General features: G+C 40.9%; 1 protein-coding gene across 3 annotated transcripts; it reads left to right on the forward strand.

Moving 5' to 3' along the window:
- The first annotated feature begins 2,866 nt into the window (after positions 1-2,866).
- On the forward strand, positions 2,867-18,561 carry mapk14a (mitogen-activated protein kinase 14a). Of its 3 annotated transcripts, none has more exons than XM_083919907.1 (12): positions 2,867-3,217; positions 9,318-9,447; positions 9,649-9,707; positions 12,510-12,621; positions 13,152-13,181; positions 13,470-13,517; positions 13,612-13,726; positions 13,829-13,900; positions 14,610-14,689; positions 16,781-16,859; positions 17,039-17,212; positions 17,315-18,561. In XM_083919907.1, exons 1-12 carry the CDS (start codon positions 3,099-3,101, stop codon positions 17,377-17,379), a joined length of 1,083 nt encoding a protein of 360 aa, XP_083776033.1. In that variant the 5' UTR covers positions 2,867-3,098; the 3' UTR covers positions 17,380-18,561. The 3 variants fall into 3 exon arrangements, with proteins under 3 accessions (XP_083776033.1, XP_083776034.1, XP_083776032.1); XM_083919908.1 differs by lacking the exon at positions 14,610-14,689 and adding an exon at positions 15,104-15,183; XM_083919906.1 differs by having other exon boundaries at positions 13,612-13,900.
- Positions 18,562-19,324: the final 763 nt, after the last annotated feature.

Consider the following 19,324-nt stretch of genomic DNA (forward strand, 5'->3'; position numbering starts at 1 on the left):
CCCTTTATACCTTTACTTCACTACAGTTCAGAATGAAATATTAATAATGTACCTTTTACTCCTTTTACATGTATCTGACAAGTATAGGTACTAGTTACTAAGAGTTTACATCACATACAACACATGGTTATCTTTAAAATATGATGTAATGTCATAGATTAACGACCCAATGGTAAATAAAAGTGTTAATATTTAACTCCACTTATATATATATATATAATATATATAAAACGTTTATATAACATTAAAGTGCTGTGTACACGTTGATGCACTGGTAGTATTATTCCAATAATATTTTCAATGGTATGTTTTCTTTTACATAAATACATTGTTGAATGCTGAACTTTGTTATCGTGAATTTCTTCATGTTTTCTGCCACTTGTAAAGGATTTAAATAATAATCCCACCCTTACTGTTGTTTTATAACTCCACCATTTTGACCATCTTGTTGAGGAGGTGTCTAATTTCTTATTTCCTTGGTTATACCTAAAAGCAGCACAGATTTCTGAAACTGTTCTGGATCAACTCTTCTCAGCCCATACCGGCCCATCCACTCTCAAACAGAGATCTTCAACTGTTGGCCCGTGACCCCTAAGGGGTCCTTATTAATCATGTTACACACACACAGGCCCGAAATACACACATGCACAGACAGGACCTATATACATGCAATAAAGGAGAGATGTCAGTACGAGGGGGCTGCCAGTGACCGGCGCCCTAAGCAGTTTGGGGTTTGGTGCCTTGCTCAACAGCACCTCGGCAGTGCCCAGGAGATGAACTGGCACCTCTCCGGCCACCAGTCCACGCTCCATACATGGTCCACACAGGGACTTGAACCAGCGACCCTACGGTTCCCAGCCAAGTCATCTATGGACTGAGATACTGCCGCCCCCAAGTTTAGTTTAGTGGCCTATAGGTAAGTAAGGTAGACCTCCACAGATAGTTTAACATTAAAACATGATGCATGAATCATCATGTCAATAAATATGATTGTAATAGCGTAGTAATTGTATTACATCAAAAAAAAGGTCGGCTGCCCTAAATGTTATTGTAGACCCAGTTTATGCAACTCAATTTAATGTTTATATTTTTATGTTTTATACAATAAACTGCTCCGTCTCTCTTTCAGCCAAGGAGTCCGTGCCCCTAAAAACGTTGCAGTTCCCTGCTCTAGCTCTAGAAAAGGCTTTTTTTAAATAATTCTTTTTTGTTGATATGTATCTACTTATATGTTCATATTTATCTACTTATATGTTCATATTTATCTACTTATATGTTCATATTTATCTACTTATATGTTCATATTTATCTACTTATATGTTCATATTTATCTACTTATATGTTCATATTTATCTACTTTTTCTATAAATCTTTGTTGAATTTGTTTGATACAAAACAATACCAACAAACAAACAGTCATTAATACATTTACATATAATATTCAAGAGCAGAGCCAGGGAGGGTTTCAAATATATACTATCATATATAAAAATACTATAATATATTGTTATATGATACTATAATTATATACATTAAACATAGAGCATATCTGAATGGTTTTAGCATATTTCTTGTTTTTTGAGTCAAAGATGGTTTTGGTGTACTGTTCAGTTTCATTACCAAAAGCATTCAAAGAGGGTTTAGAGTCACTAAACTTGGCTTTGTGAATATGATATTTTCCTAAAATGATCAACAAATTAATAATATTTCTTTCTGTTTTTTTTACTGTAGTTGTCATGGAAACAGACCAGTACATCTTTCCAAAACAAAGAAAAATCAGAGACAAGTTTATCAGTAATGTACCGAGACAGATCTTTCCAAAATGTGGTGGTGTAGAGACATTTCAAGAACAGATGCACCGCTGTTCCTGGAAATATCTCACATAAAGAACAGTTCACACATATGTCCGGCTTAAACCTCAGGAGATATTGCTTAGCAGGGTAATACCTATGTATGATTTTTAAAGAGACTTCTCTCACTTCATTCGTAAGGAGGTATTTGTAAGGAAGGTTCCAGATATGTCCCCAGTTCATGTTTTCAATAAAATGAGACCAATAGGGAACAACATTAGGGATGCTGGTGACATCTCTGGAATAAAGAGCGAATGTTGCCATTATTATTCCTCGGTGTGATAGCGAAACATACATTTCCAACTGAGGTCAACTTAGGGTCCAAAGATGGTAAACAGTCTGGTTTTCCAGTCCCTTCTAAGAGAGTTAAAATACCAGATGGGATGGCGTCCATAACAACCGCAAACTCTTTTGGTGGATGGGATAATTCAGCAACGTTTCATTATCTTTTAGCAGCTGGGATACCATAATTCTGTTATTATTGAACCAAGTTTTATGAAATTATGATTTATTCTTGAACTTAATAAGCCAATTATTCCAGATGAAAAATACTACTTATAATTGAGGTACAGGACTCGGTAAACAACTGGTTAGTAGATTCACGATAACCAGCTTTATTTATGATTCTCATGACTGTTTTATGAAGTTTAATTAAAGGGTCCATATTTGTTTTATATAGATTTCCCCAGACTTCAACACAAAATGACATATATGGCATTATATGTGAACAATACAAACATTTCTTATTCAACAAATCCCTCGTTTTGTAAAGAATAGCAACAGATTTAGATAATTTCCGCTGGGTTATGTTTGTAGATTAAAGACCATGCTAAGAGGAGGATTTTTTTTTTCTTTTTTTATAATCACACAAAAGTAAATACTCTCGACCTCCAACCTTAGAGAAACTAGTAGAAAGGGCTCAAAGGCTCTGGGGCCCGGCTGTCCCAAGTTGTTGTTCTCTCGCGAGATTTTGCGACATGTTGCAAGCGGTGTGAAATCGGGTTGAAATCCCACGGTGGTGAAATCTCGGGAGCTGTCTGAGAAGAAGCGAGCGCACAGAGGAACAAATAGCGTGAGGATTTTAAAAACGTGCATTTAGCAGACGGTGTTTCTGCAACATTTAAGGCAGCACCGTGACTTTTCGATCATTTAAAGTTACCTAACGACGAGGACGCGTCTCTTCTCGTAAGTTGAAGTGAAGTTGAGGACCCACCTCAGAGTCGGTGGTAGGCAGTTGGTTCTGCAGGAATGTCGCAGAAAGAGAGACCCAAGTTTTATCGGGAGGAGGTCAACAAGACGATATGGGAAGTCCCGGAGAGGTACCAAAACCTGTCCCCGGTCGGCTCTGGCGCCTACGGATCCGTGTGGTAAATCCCTTTAATGTGTTGTAGCACAGTCACCTAACTTAACCTCCATTCATTTAGACGAGGCCTGTGCTGCAGACATGCTAAAGTTAGGTTAGCTCGCCCCGATTGTTGCTTAGCAAAGGTGGAGCCACGATGTGTTCAAGCTGACTTGTTATGTGTGAGTGAAACTTGCATTTAAACTTGTGTAACTGCATTATATCCACATGAGCTGCACACTGCAGGAAGCTGCTCAACAACAATAACGTTCAACTGTTGAAAAAGTACCTTTATCTGATCAGTGCATGTCACAATCTCTGCTGAACTCACCAGTAACAGGGAAGTACGGGGGCTGGGGATCCTTGAGCACACTTGAGTTTCAGTGTGGTGTTCTCGAGGTGATGAAAAGGGCTTGATTTTTAATAAAGTGCTTAGAGATGCATGTTTATATGGGGTGGCATATCTGATCTAACACAGATAAAAGAAGATTTCCATTGCTGAGAGACTGAAAACAATCTTTTCTGACATTGTTGCAGGAAAAAAGTATTTTAATGATTAACAGATTATCAATATAGATGGTGATCCGTCGAGTTAGTTTTCCTTTCAGGGCACTGTCCAAAGACATGCAGGTGAATTGATGACTTTAAATTACCCGTAGGTGTGAATGTGAATGTGAGTGGCGATGTACTGGCATCCTGTCCAGGGCGTACCCCCCCAGTTGTCTCAAAACATCATGTTGCTTGTTTATAGGACGATGACATCTAATTTAATGTGATGAACAAATATGTAGTTTACCGCTGGTGCTGGAAAATAATGAAAATGCCTTACCTTAAAGTGCTTGAATTTAACTTTGGAAAAGGTGTAGGAATCCTGTAGTAACTGTTTCTAGTTATTACACACTGTCACTGCATATCCTATTTCCAGAGCCTACTTTTAGTGAGATTTGCTTTAAAAAGAAAGATTTCATTGCCCATTATTAGTTTGAAATCCAACCAACAGGTGGTGAAATCAGAGTGAATAAAGATGAGGTTACTGATAATGTTGGCGTTGGTGTTGCTTACATGTTATGGAAAGATCTCGAGAACAAACATTATGTTTTTGACCTTAATATGGATGATGTCGCAATACTTCCATTATGGTTGCTTTGGTATAATGTTAATTACTTTATATAATATGATATTGTCCCAGAGTAAGCATTATTAGTAATGTTGATAAGGTGGCCATAAAGAAAGTTTTAAAGTTATCATCATTTAATTGTCATTTAGCAACTAAAAATATGTGGTTTTAGCTTCTTAAATGTAAGAATTTGTGGTTTTTCTGTTTTATCTATAATCTGTTATTTAGTTGTTAGTTGTAGCCCTATATTATCCAATAATACAAATCCCAAATGATAGGTATTTTCATCAAATTAGGAATATAATTACAATATAACTCTGGGCCTTACTGAAAACATTATTAAGGCAACTCTAAAGTTTTTTACATTAAAGATAAACAGATTTGCAGCTCAGAATCATTTGGATTTACGGAGGAGACGGGACCTTTTCCTTATTGCTGCTTTGTTGCAAATGTGTAAGCTTTCACAGGATAGGACCCTTTGCATTGGCCTGGTGATTAAATGGGTCGTGCTGCTGATACTATCTAGGACACAACATTGTCAGTGGTACACTTGACTTAGTGGGCAGATGTTTGTTTTGCAGATGGAGGTGGACAGCTGTGCTGTTGCTGGGCAATAGGATAATCTGTCGCTGGTCAGATTACTGTCCGCTCTCCAGAGCATTGACTGTTTTTTGTCATACAGTACACTGGCTTACGTACATTGTCAATGTTTACATGATGAACTGAGTTTACTGTGTTTTTTTTGCCCATTTCATTTATACTGAAACTGCTCAGCTTTAATGTCAAGACCTGAACATTTTACAGCGTTTAGAAAACACTAATCATCTTTAGTTGTCTCAGTCAGAAAGTGACACAGACAGCAGCATTATTTATACATTAATGGACACAAACAATAACACACTGGTGACAGCAACCTACCCTTTAAGGCACTGTCTGGCCACTGGAAACAATTTGAAGTGTAAAACTGTGTGATTAATAGACAAACCTGCGTTATAATATCTACAGAGCAACAGTATGATCCATATTTAGCGATCAGAGCAGAAAGGTTGGGGTGCCAACACAGCAGTCAGTGTCAGTGCAGCTGCATTTTTTCAATTGAAATATAATTGTTGACAGGTTTTAGCCAGAGGCCTTAAAGCCCTTTTTCAACTTTTTATAACTGATTTCTGTCTTTGAGGGGGGGTGGCATCCAGTTTCTCTCTTTGAAATTCACATTTGTTGTTTTTTTGGATGATCCTGATTATTAGTTTGGTTGTTGTAGTATTTCAGTATATGTTTCTAAACAAATGCATGTTTTATTAGCTTTAGACATTTGTATTAAGATCCCTGACAACATGACATTGGTATGGGTTGATATGAATGGAGAATATTGGATATTTCAGTTGGTGCATCCCTGGTCAGAATCGCCAGTGGCCGTCCGTCCACTGAGGTGAGCTGACTATGGTTAGGTGAGCTGACTTTGGTTAGGTGAGCTGACTTTGGTTAGGTGAGCTGACTTTGGTTAGGTGAGCTGACTTTGGTTAGGTGAGCTGACTTTGGTTCGGTGAGCTGACTTTGGTTAGGTGAGCTGACTATGATTATGTGAGCTGACTGTGGTTAGGTGGGCTGACTGTGGTTAGGTGAGCTGACTATGGTTAGGTGAGCTGACTATGGTTAGGTGAGCTGACTGTGGTTCGGTGAGCTGACTGTGGTTCGGTGAGCTGACTGTGGTTCGGTGAGCTGACTGTGGTTAGGTGAGCTGACTGTGGTTAGGTGAGCTGACTTTGGTTCGGTGAGCTGACTTTGGTTAGGTGAGCTGACTATGATTATGTGAGCTGACTGTGGTTAGGTGGGCTGACTTTGGTTCGGTGAGCTGACTATGGTTCGGTGAGCTGACTGTGGTTCGGTGAGCTGACTGTGGTTCGGTGAGCTGACTGTGGTTAGGTGAGCTGACTGTGGTTAGGTGAGCTGACTGTGGTTAGGTGAGCTGACTGTGGTTAGGTGAGCTGACTGTGGTTAGGTGAGCTGACTGTGGTTAGGTGAGCTGACTGTGGTTAGGTGAGCTGACTGTGGTTAGGTGAGCTGACTGTGGTTAGGTGAGCTGACTGTGGTTAGGTGAGCTGACTGTGGTTAGGTGAGCTGACTGTGGTTAGGTGAGCTGACTGTGGTTAGGTGAGCTGACTGTGGTTAGGTGAGCTGACTGTGGTTAGGTGAGCTGACTTTGGTTACGTGAGCTGACTATGGTTACGTGAGCTGACTATGATTACGTGAGCTGACTGGTTACGTGAGCTGACTGGTTACGTGAGCTGACTGTGGTAAGGTGAGCTGACTGTGGTTAGGTGAGCTTACTGTGGTTAGGTGAGCTGCCTATGGTTAGGTGAGCTGACTGTGGTTAGGTGAGCTGACTGTGGTTAGGTGAGCTGACTATGGTTTGGTGAGCTGACTATGGTTTGGTGAGCTGACTATGGTTTGGTGAGCTGACTATGGTTAGGTGAGCTGACTGTGGTTAGGTGAGCTGACTGTGGTTAGGTGAGCTGACTGTGGTTCGGTGAGCTGACTGTGGTTCGGTGAGCTGACTGTGGTTCGGTGAGCTGACTGTGGTTCGGTGAGCTGACTGTGGTTAGGTGAGCTGACTGTGGTTAGGTGAGCTGACTTTGGTTCGGTGAGCTGACTTTGGTTAGGTGAGCTGACTATGATTATGTGAGCTGACTGTGGTTAGGTGGGCTGACTTTGGTTCGGTGAGCTGACTGTGGTTCGGTGAGCTGACTGTGGTTCGGTGAGCTGACTGTGGTTAGGTGAGCTGACTGTGGTTAGGTGAGCTGACTGTGGTTAGGTGAGCTGACTGTGGTTAGGTGAGCTGACTGTGGTTAGGTGAGCTGACTGTGGTTAGGTGAGCTGACTGTGGTTAGGTGAGCTGACTGTGGTTAGGTGAGCTGACTGTGGTTAGGTGAGCTGACTGTGGTTAGGTGAGCTGACTGTGGTTAGGTGAGCTGACTGTGGTTAGGTGAGCTGACTTTGGTTACGTGAGCTGACTATGGTTACGTGAGCTGACTATGATTACGTGAGCTGACTGGTTACGTGAGCTGACTGGTTACGTGAGCTGACTGTGGTAAGGTGAGCTGACTGTGGTTAGTAGAGCTTACTGTGGTTAGGTGAGCTGCCTATGGTTAGGTGAGCTGACTATGGTTAGGTGAGCTGACTGTGGTTAGGTGAGCTGACTGTGGTTAGGTGAGCTGACTTTGGTTAGGTGAGCGGACTATGATTACGTGAGCTGACTGTGGTTAGGTGAGCTGCCTATGGTTAGGTGAGCTGACTATGGTTAGGTGAGCTGACTGTGGTTAGGTGAGCTGACTGTGGTTAGGTGAGCTGACTTTGGTTAGGTGAGCTGACTATGATTACGTGAGCTGACTGGTTAGGTGAGCTTACTATGGTTTGGTGAGCTGACTATGGTTAGGTGAGCTGACTATGGTTAGGTGAGCTGACTATGGTTAGGTGAGCTGACTATGGTTAGGTGAGCTGACTATGGTTAGGTGAGCTGACTATGGTTAGGTGAGCTGACTATGGTTAGGTGAGCTGACTATGGTTCGGTGAGCTGACTATGGTTCGGTGAGCTGACTATGGTTCGGTGAGCTGACTATGGTTCGGTGAGCTGACTTTGGTTAGGTGAGCTGACTTTGGTTAGGTGAGCTGACTATGATTACGTGAGCTGACTGGTTACGTGAGCTGACTGTGGTTAGGTGAGCTGACTGTGGTTAGGTGAGCTGACTATGGTTAGGTGAGCTGACTATGGTTAGGTGAGCTGACTATGGTTCAGTGAGCTGACTTTGGTTAGGTGAGCTGACTGTGGTTAGGTGAGCTGACTTTGGTTAGGTGAGCTGACTTTGGTTAGGTGAGCTGACTGTGGTTAGGTGAGCTGACTTTGGTTAGGTGAGCTGACTTTGGTTAGGTGAGCTGACTTTGGTTAGGTGAGCTGACTTTGGTTAGGTGAGCTGACTTTGGTTAGGTGAGCTGACTTTGGTTAGGTGAGCTTACTGTGGTTAGGTGAGCGGACTGTGATTACGTGAGCTGACTGTGGTTAGGTGAGCTGACTTTGGTTAGGTGAGCTGACTATGGTTATGTGAGCTGACTATGGTTATGTGAGCTGACTATGGTTACGTGAGCTGACTATGATTACGTGAGCTGACTGGTTACGTGAGCTTACTGTGGTTAGGTGAGCTGACTATGGTTTGGTGAGCTGACTATGGTTAGGTGAGCTGACTATGGTTAGGTGAGCTGACTATGGTTAGGTGAGCTGACTATGGTTCGGTGAGCTGACTGTGGTTAGGTGAGCTGACTGTGGTTAGGTGAGCTGACTATGGTTCGGTGAGCTGACTATGGTTCGGTGAGCTGACTTTGGTTAGGTGAGCTGACTTTGGTTAGGTGAGCTGACTATGATTACGTGAGCTGACTGCGGTTACGTGAGCTGACTGCGGTTAGGTGAGCTGACTGCGGTTAGGTGAGCTGACTGCGGTTAGGTGAGCTGACTGTGGTTAGGTGAGCTGACTGTGGTTAGGTGAGCTGACTGTGGTTAGGTGAGCTGACTTTGGTTAGGTGAGCTGACTATGATTACGTGAGCTGACTGTGGTTAGGTGAGCTCAACAGCGTTAGTGTCGGGTTTGGCTAACAGTCAGCCTCCAGAGTGCAGGACAGACTGCAGACAGAGCTGCTCCTAATCTGCTGAGAGATGACAATTTCTGCTGATTTAGCCCTTTTCTGCAGCTCTTTCTGCACCTAATTTGGTTTTGAGAGCAAACTCAGCCCATTCTGAGTCGAATGTTTTCTCATCTGCCTAAAAATGACAGCTTTGCTTTGTCATTTGGAGTTCATTTCGAGTGTTGATTTCATCATATGTAGGTTTTATTTATTTTTTTTATTTTTATTTTTTTGTCAGTTCAGGCTCACATAAAAATGGTATTTGTAAGTAGGGTTACAGTGACATATTATTACAGATTAGAGTTAAACTTGCATGATTGCCTACTTTTTTTGACAGTTCTGCATATGATATGAAGATTGGTTTGAAGGTAGCTGTGAAGAAGCTCTCTCGGCCTTTTCAGTCCATCATCCATGCCAAGAGAACATACAGAGAGATGCGGTTGCTGAAGCACATGAAACATGAAAATGTGAGTCAACTTGTTTCTCTTCCCCTTTGTTCTGTCTGATGGTGTCATAGTCATAAAAAACAATGTTGTTTGTGTTCGTATTTGCCTCGCAGTGTGTTTGATTATTATTTTGCCTATTTCCTTTTATCATTAAGGATTTGGTTGCTGCCCGTTGTTCCTTTTTGTGTTGTTAACTCAAAAGTGGTTTTCATATTTATGCAGGTTATTGGCCTCCTAGATGTCTTCAGCCCTGCGACTAATCTGAAGGAATTCACCGATGTGTAAGTTGATTGGTTTTGTTTAGACTAATAACCCTAATCCCAGCTCAGCAACACTTGTGCATGATTTCAAAACAGTGCTCGACAAACTGTAGCCTTTAGTTTTCGCAGCAGCAGACCATCCCATCTGTGGCTGGGAAACACCTGGAGACGTGCCAGCTGACTAAACAAGCTGGAACATTTTTCTTAGACTGTCCGCTCTGTTAGTTATTCACTCGCTGGCTGCTACTAGAGTTCTTTCACCACCAGCTTCCTTCCCTTTTGTTCTGGCTTTACGAAACATATGTGCTTTACTGACAAACAGGTAGTTATTGTTTGTCGACGTTAAAAGTTGTTAGAAATGGGAAGTGGACAGCTGGACGGTGACTCAGTCGTGTGTGGAATGTCTCCTTCTCTTCTGTTATTTGTATCAAGATCTAACTGTGACGGATTTCAGTTGTTTCCCTACCTAAGAATGTGTCAAACATACATTCCTGTATGAAAAATAATGACACCTACAGATTTGATTCATCCTAAATATTTCAGAGCAGTTCAGGAGTGGGCAGTGCAGCGCCCAGGGGACCTATTTCATGAGGCCTTGGTCAGCAGCATTGACAGGATTATTTCTAATGCCTGACGTGCATGTCATTCTGAGGAAACTCGCTCAGATACTGGGAGAATATGTCAACTCCCAAGACCAGAACCCAGGAACTTGGAGACAGTGTTCCCGGAAACTGCAATGACTGCTTAACAGAAAATGCTACATTTGAACCGAGTCATACAGATTTGGATATGCCGTAGCTCTTTGGGCTTTGCAAATTAACTATTCACTTTTGAAGTTATTTGTGTAACACAAACGCTACATTAGTCAGTCTGTCAGTGTGGTCAGGGATGTGCTTACATCGCAGGGTTCCCACACTTAGTGTAAAATAGCACCTTTCCCATAAAGGTTGTTGTTTTATTTAATTCTTCCCACCCACCTGCGATGATGTACGTGTGTGATAAAATTCTACAGTGTCTTTGTTAGTCGCCTAGTATTTACTGCAGGAGACCCTGCATGCATTCTATGTACAGTATGCAATCTCAAGCCTCCCTGCCCCTCAGAACAGGTTGTGTTCCCGGTGCATTCATGCCTGTACTGAGATCCACTGTCAGATCACCCAAAATATATATATATATATATATATATATATATATATATCAATATCAGCTGGGGCTGATGCAGAGAAGCGAATTCTGCTGAAGTTTGCCTTTTCCTCGTTCATGTCTTCGAATAGACTTCCTCTGATATCTACATGATCTTTTCATATTTTACATAACATCAAAATCATTGAGTAAGGATCAATATCTTTGTGATTATGCTCTTTTCAGGGAACTGTTTACAGGTCATGGGGAGAACTATGTGAAAAAAGTTGTATGAAGTCCTTTGTGACTCCAGAGGGAGCTGCACAAAGTCTTATTAGTTTTAAAGTGTTGACACTGGTGGGTCGGTTGAGGCTGTAGACTAGTCTAGGCTGTTGGTTTACTATACTTGCTACTAGAATAACACACTCAAATCTCCAACCAAACATTCGGCTTTGGAGTTGCATTTTTGTTGTTAATGTCGACCCCAGGCTTTGACAGGGAAGAAGAGTGCACAGAATAGAAAAGCTGACATCTCTGGTTCGGCTGTATTGATATGATCCTCATCCTCATGAGGCCGATATTGTTATAGAAATGCTAAATCAGTGCTCTGTTAATGTGCAGCAATGTGGAAGAATAGAAATGAATATCAAATTGAACAAATCATTGCATAGAAACATACTTGAACTTTGAATAGTGAAGGCTGTTTGCTGTTGAAATGGAGGGCCGTCCTCCCAAAGATGCCCCACCTTCCACCCAGATTAGCATAATGTCACGGAGGATTGCAGGCAATACAAGATCCCACATGTAGATTGTGTGTGTGAGTCTGGGCTCTTGAGAGAGAGACAGAAAGGTAGAGTATAGGCGGGTGGTGTGGAGCTTCTCTTACACTACATGGAAGAATAAATGCTGAGTCCCTGACTGCCAGAAAGAATTATGGCTCTCTTTATCCGCACATCTGCTGAAAACTTTCAAATATTCTGAATGCAGTGAGATATCCAGCGGAAAAAATCCCAGCTATGCAGGTGCTGTAATTATGGTTCCCCTTGGCTCTAAAAATACAGACTGACACGGCACTGTGTTAAGGTTCCTCACAGCTCCTGTTTCTATAGGGGAGAGGAAAACACAGGTCACTATTTATATCCCTTTTTTTCCAAGGCGGGTGAACTTTGGAGATGTCTGTGTGCTGCTGAGAACAAGTTCAAGCGTAATCATGTGCTATTTTTAATGCCCAGCTCTCCGTGCTGTGTGAGAATAGAAGAGTATTCATGAAGTGCGTATTTGCTGAGCTGCAGACTGACGAAGCACATGGCTCCGTATATTTTGGCTGTAGCATCCTGCTCTCGCCTTCCTCCACAAGTGCTGTTTAGCATTTTAAACAGCTCCAGGATTAGATTTGAATTATCCGCTGCTGTCCCATTAAACCCATTTATCTGGTTGTGTTGTTGTATGACGTTCCATTTGTGAAGGGCTCGGCCTCTCAGTGCCTCTGGAGAGAGAGAGAGAGAGTGAAAAGAAGTAGCAGCTAAACCGGTTTAAGCCCACATAGCCATATGGGAAATTAGTTTCAGATTGCAAACAAACTCTGGAAACAATTGTTGTGCAAATATGTTAATTAACACCCATCTGGCTTTTTGTGTGAAGTGAGAAAACATTGAAATGCCTTCTAATATCTGTGTCTATTTAAACTTTTATGATTGGCAGGTATCTTGTGACTCACTTAATGGGGGCAGATCTCAACAACATAGTGAAATGTCAGAAACTCACAGATGACCACGTGCAGTTCCTCATATACCAGATCCTCAGAGGGTTAAAGGTGAGGTTTTAGAAAAACAGCTCCACATATTGGGAAATATGCTTATTTGTTTTCTGGCCGACAGTCAAACGAGAAGATTGATAACACTCTCATAGGACTAGAGTCCTGATGTCTCAGCTTGTTGCCTGGTAACCTCACAGCGATAACGCCGCAGGAAGTCATGGTGAAGGCCAAGAAATAGGCCAGCACATAACCTCTGTAAAACCACAACTTGTAGTTTTTGCTCTTTGGTTTTTGTACAGCTTAAACAACAAGATGTAACATGTTAAGTAGTGAGCTCCAGAAGTACGAGGCGTTTCCCTCTGCTTCCAGTCTTTGTGCTAAGCTAAGCTAACAGAGTGTGGTATCAATGTTCTCGTTTAACTCTCAGCAAGAAAGTGAACGAGCCTCTTTCTCAAAATGTCAGATGGCTCAATATTTTTTTTATTACAGGAGCACTACCACTGATGTACTGTATGTAGTGGTAAATCAATACATCTTTAAAGGGATAATGTAATTTAATTCACACGTTCTCCTCCGTCTCTCTACAGTACATCCACTCAGCAGACATCATTCACAGAGTAAGTGCCATGTTTGACTTTTGTCTGACAAACGTGCGTCTTTGACCCCGAGTGTGTCAGGGTTTATGACATCTTCCACTCGACAGAGTTGTGCAAACACATGAGGGAAGGAAAGCCATAAACAGGACCTTTACTTTTACATGGTGTTCATGACGTAGTGCTACTCTTTTAGATGTGTTTTCAATCATGAAAAAAGGAATAATGTCAAGATAAGATGCACTGTCTATCTTAAAATTTGTCACTTAAACTAAATCGCACTCATTCACACTTTGGCTCTCTTCCCTTCAGGATTTGAAACCTAGTAATCTGGCTGTGAATGAAGACTGTGAGCTGAAGGTCAGTGAACTGCTGCTCTTGTTTTTAAAAATGTCAGTTTATCCTGAGTTCGCAAATTTACAATTTTTTTTTTTTGCTCTCCAATTGTTTCCAGATTTTGGACTTTGGTTTGGCACGGCACACTGATGATGAGATGACCGGCTACGTGGCCACCCGCTGGTACCGTGCCCCAGAGATCATGTTGAACTGGATGCATTACAACATGACAGGTAGCCTAGATGACATTAAAAAAAAATCACCTATACACTATGATAGAAGAGTTGTTTTGCAAGTGATTCTCAACGTTTGTGCCCTGCTTTTCTGCGTTTCAGTGGATATTTGGTCAGTGGGCTGTATAATGGCAGAACTCCTCACTGGAAAAACTCTGTTTCCTGGAAGTGACCGTATCCTTTTCATTTGAGCGTACAGTGTGCTCAGAGCTAAGCTGGAAAGACTCTTGACACTTTTGCATAACAAATCAAACGGGCTAAATACATATTGACATTGTTGTGGAAGATTAATGATGTTTTTTTTTTTTTAACATCTGCAATGCTTCTTTTCTGTGTCCTCATGAAAACCTGCCTTTCTCTTTAGATGTTTTAATATTAGAAGTGTAATGCAGATAATACCTGTGTCCACACTTGCCTCTGGCTTTGACACTATGCCCTTTGCTGTAATGTTTCCACTGGCGTGCTTCAACTTCTTCCTACACCGTCAGTATGCATTGTTGGCTCGGGTTCACTTTCTGCCTGCACCACGGCCAGTCTTTGTATGGGCCTATCAATCTTCGCTGTCTGTGCTCAGCATTTTGTTTATCTTTCTCTCCCCTCGCCAGTGTTTGTAAGTTAAGTGTACAACAGGGCTGTCCTTTGCCTTCACTTTTGTCCTGCTGCGAATCTGCCCGCAGGTTCAAATACTTTCTCTACTCTGTGCTGACTTAACATGTGTTGCATCTCAAGTGTGAAATATGGAGAAAACAGTTGAATTTAATATCACATATGGTTTTTAAGTGACGTAATATGAGAGATCTTCAAAGAGGATGAGAGACTAACAGGTCAGATTACAAGTTCTCCCTTGTCCAGCATCTGGTCTTCCTTTACCGTGTGCCGGTAGACATTGATCAGTTGAAGCTAATCATGCTGCTCGTCGGAACACCAGGGCCCGAGCTCTTGATGAAAATATCTTCAGAGTCTGTGAGTTCACAAAGATATGCAAGGTTTTTTTCTCTAACCAGTTTTCTGCTTCAAGCTGCCACTTTGTTGTGCAATAACTTGGTGTCTCTGCTCCCTAACTGACAGCATGTTTTCCAGCCTTTGAGACTTGCTTTCTGCCTCTTTAACCGGGTGAAATAAGTCACGTTGATAAGTTATGTCTGATGTGATTACGACACAGGCACTGATTGACTGTAATGCAAAAATATTTTTTTGTGTATTTCTTCTAAATCTTAACTTTTTTTTGGTCACATTTTGCTTCAAAGCTTGAAGTTTGCTTTTCAACATAACACTGTAGTGCATCTGGAGTGTGGCCGCACAGTGTTAGATTGAGAAGCAGCTTCTTAACCAACTCTGCTCTGTCGCCATACTTCGCCCTTGACACAAGCTTCATAGATATAAACCAGCTTCAGCAGATAATGCGTCTAACAGGAACGCCCCCAGCATCTCTAATAAGCAGGATGCCCAGCCATGAGGTGAGCAGGTTCCACGGTTACTTTCTTTAGACCAGACAGTAGATGGGGTGGGAGGACAGCAAGACCTGCTGTTACTTTTTCTTTCGCTTTTAAAGCACCACAGCTCTTGGCTTAGTATCCTATGTCTATCCTGAGCGTTAGCCCAATATTGTTTCATACTAACATAAAGAACAATTATAGCAGTAATATTTGATGGCAAAATATATCTATGTTGATCTTTATTTAACTTTAGTTTTCTTAAGTAATAAGGCAATGAACCCATGAATGAGAGCGACACTCAGACTACTGTGGTCAGGTGGGGTGTGAGGAGCAGCATGGCCTCTAGGGGCCACGCACAGGGATTTTAGATTTTAGTTTTCCAGTTTAATCCCAGTCACAATTGCTGTTGTCTGACACGCTTGCTGCATGAGATTGTAACAATGATTGCCAGAAGTGGCTTTGAACTTGTGTGGTAAAAGCATTTGTGTGCTTGTCATTTCACTCGGGTAGTATTGAAAAGTCTCTTCAGAATGAAACCTGCACCCTGTGTGTAATAACTAGACTTACTGTTGGTGATATAGTAGTTACTAACAGTACTTTCTGTGTGACAGATGCTTTGTTTTGTCGTTTCCCTTCTGTTTTTGTTGCACATCTCTTGAAACTTGCCGTTTTACTTCTCTCCACATGTTTTAATGCAGTTGAAGGCTTTTTTGTACCAAATTATGAAATAGTCAGTTTATTAAAATAGGAGACGAGGTCGATGGGGTAATTTTGATTTTTACGGGATATTTGGGGTTCAGTTTTTCCTTCTTTTTTTTTTTTCAAGAAAATATTTTTTGTCGTTTTGTTATTAAATAAAATATTGAAATAGAATTTAAAAATCAGAGAGGGAAATTAAATTTGAAATGAAGTTGGATTTTAAAAATAGTATTTGCAGACATGTTTGACATTTTAAGCGGGACAAGGAGAGCCACACCAAGATGTTTTTCTCTGACATGTTGTAAGGCAACATGTCAGGAGTGTCAATCAAATGTTTGCCGCAAGCTATAAACACAAAGCTATAAAAAGCCGCTGTGTAGCTGTTTCTGACTGTCCGCAACTCACCTCAGGCAGTAAAACTTGATGGTAACAGACAAACAGCTAAAAAACGTAACTTAAACTTCAAGTGCTAATATTTCTATAAAGCATGGAGTTCTATTGTACATGGAGCTGTCATTTCTGCCATAGCCGGTCAGTAAAAAAAAAAGCTTTTCTGTGTCAAAGGAGTGTATTGTTTACAATAAACTGTACCGATCAGCGTCTTCATGCATGAGGAAACATGTCAACCTTTGGCAGCGTGAGGATACAACAATCTGTTTTTAAAAAAAGTGAGCCTTAAATACTGATGAGGGCTTAAGATTTAATGCCAACATACATATATTCATATTATTTCTATACATTCAGGATTATGTCACATCTGTAGATATATTTGTAATAAGTGAGCAGTAATAATTTGATGCAGGTGGCTACATTTAACCGAATCGGTAGCATGAAAATGTGTGAACATTATGAAACAATGTGACCGACATGTTAAGGCTAGTAGGAGCTGACGTTTGATTTACTGAATGTGTTTTCACAGGCCAGGAACTACATCAGCTCCTTGCCACAGATGCCCAAGAGGAACTTTGCTGATGTGTTCATTGGTGCCAACCCACAAGGTAATACAATACTGTATTGTGTTGTGGTTACAGTTCGGCAATTAATCTCTTTTTTTTTCTCCCACCATTTCTTTGTAACTAATATTTTTTTAAACTGAACTTTGGGGAAAAAAAACCTTTTCAACTACACAAGTGTGTTGAGATGTAGCTCTGCTCACATGTTGATGTGTTTTTAAAAGCCGTGGACCTTCTGGAGAAAATGCTGGTTCTGGACACAGACAAGCGGATAACGGCAGCAGAAGCTCTGGCTCACCCTTACTTCGCTCAGTACCACGACCCGGACGACGAGCCCGAGGCCGAGCTGTACGACCAGAGCTTTGAGAGCCGCGAGCTGGAGATCGAAGAGTGGAAACGTACGTCATTATTCAACAAAAAGTCTAATAAGTATCAATATATGTCGCTCTGACAGTATAGAAACCCTTATATGTATTTGAACATTTTCTCATTTCTTGCAGGATTAACCTTCGAGGAGCTGTGTAGTTTCGAACCTCCTATCTTTGATGAGGACAACATGGAGTAACGGGACAGGCGACCCGCATCAAGTGCGACCTCCGGCAGTTTGTAACAACCTCAAAGACGTGCATTAGTGTTGAACAAACTCTCAGACACACTTGTATCAGAGTGCCTACCAGCCTTTGTCGGCCATTATTAACCGAAAAAACACACATTATCCATCGATTAGCTCTTGTAAGGAGATCGTTACCAGTGCAGGGAGAGGAAGAGCTTGACCAGTTATGATTATTCTTATTTATGAACCACTAATGTTGACCGTCTGTTGCTGGGAAATGTAACTTCTTGCCAATAGCTGAAATCATTTTATATTCTTCAGACAATTTAAAAAAAAATTTGACTTTCATGACTTGTCACTGTGACACTGAGATGCTGAAACACCTGGACCTATAGCTGTGCTATTTTGTGTATTTACTTTTTCTATTGAGTAACTTATGAATAAGCTTCTGTCCATCAATCGAAAAGAGGAAAATGCTCGTCTACCACTCGCCCTGCCAAGCTGTCACATATGAACACTGGGTCACAGGTATTTGTAAAACGATTCAGTTATCATAATTGTTCCTATATTTAAAAAGAAATAACTCTGAAGGGTTTCATATCTGTGACAGAAGTAGATTAGATGTTTTTAGATTTTTGACAATTTGAGAATGTGCCTGTTCTGTGTAGTCACTGACCTTCAGTGCTCACCAGCTGAATTTCACACATTTTAATGTTTATTTTGATAGTTTAGATGCTCTGTGAGACTCTTTATATGTATTTTGGCTACACGGAAAATCTGAGCCTATGCTGTTTAAGTACAGTGCTATTCAACAAGTAGGAAAAAAAAATATTCATGGGTACATGCTCTCCTCAAAACTATGTAAATATCTGTGTGTTATTTTATAAATCTCTGACTTATTGTGCTTATGTTATGAAGCAATCACTTTTCGTATGAACATCAGTTAAAGACTTTGTGTGCATTTGTGAGAGTGTGTTGTTGGTTTACAAGAATTTTAGGTGTCATGCTAAAAACCTCTAATAGAAATACTGCTTACATGTGTGAAAGAGTGATTTCAGATGTATTTATACTTTGTGGAGGTGGTATTTATAAACAACAACAATCAATAGATCTCTTAAACTATTTTCAGTCCAGCAGAGTAACTTCTATCTTCAGTCCTTTTGTTTAACTAAATAAAGACTTATTTTTAAGAGATCTACGTTTTTTATTTATCATTTTCTGTTTTCCAAACAAATGTATCATTAGTGCCAATCCTTAGGGATTTCCTCTGAGAATAATTCATGAATTAATGTGGATCATTTTACCAAAAGGTTGATGACCTGCACATTTATTTACCATTTAGAACATTCATGATGTGTTCCCATATTTTATTAATGCATATTTTGACTTTCTTTCAAGCACCTACGACGATGACTTGGACAGTATCTGTCCTGTTGCGTCAAACTCTGATACACAGATGAACTACAAAATAAAAAAGGTAATACGGGAAGATCAAGAAAATTAAAAACGGAGATGAGTATAGTGCAAAATATAACAAATGGTGAAAATAAAAATGATGTGCAGATAATATGCCATCCACCGGATGAGTAATTAGTGTGGTCCCTAAATAAAACCCTGCCTGCAAATGCTAATGCTGCTGCTGGTGGTGATGTCAGTGTGGGCGTTTAGAGAATTGTGCACACCACTGTCAGTTTTAGTCTATAAGTGGATTTGTTTTATATTACTATTAGAGATGCACCGCTTCAGTTTTTTCCGATCCAATTAGATACCGATACCTGGGCTGAGCGTATCGGCCGATACCTGATCCGATACGACTGTTGAATAAATGAACCGTATACCTGTCCATGTGAGTGAAGGCATCAGGCTTCACAAACATTTAGACTTGTTAAAAAAGGTAACACAGATATAAATGTACTTAATATTTATAAATAAAGGGTCCATTAGCTGCAAAAAGAAA

The sequence above is a fragment of the Echiichthys vipera genome (assembly GCF_963691815.1).
Source record: "Echiichthys vipera genome assembly, chromosome: 9".
NCBI lineage: Eukaryota > Metazoa > Chordata > Actinopteri > Perciformes > Trachinidae > Echiichthys > Echiichthys vipera.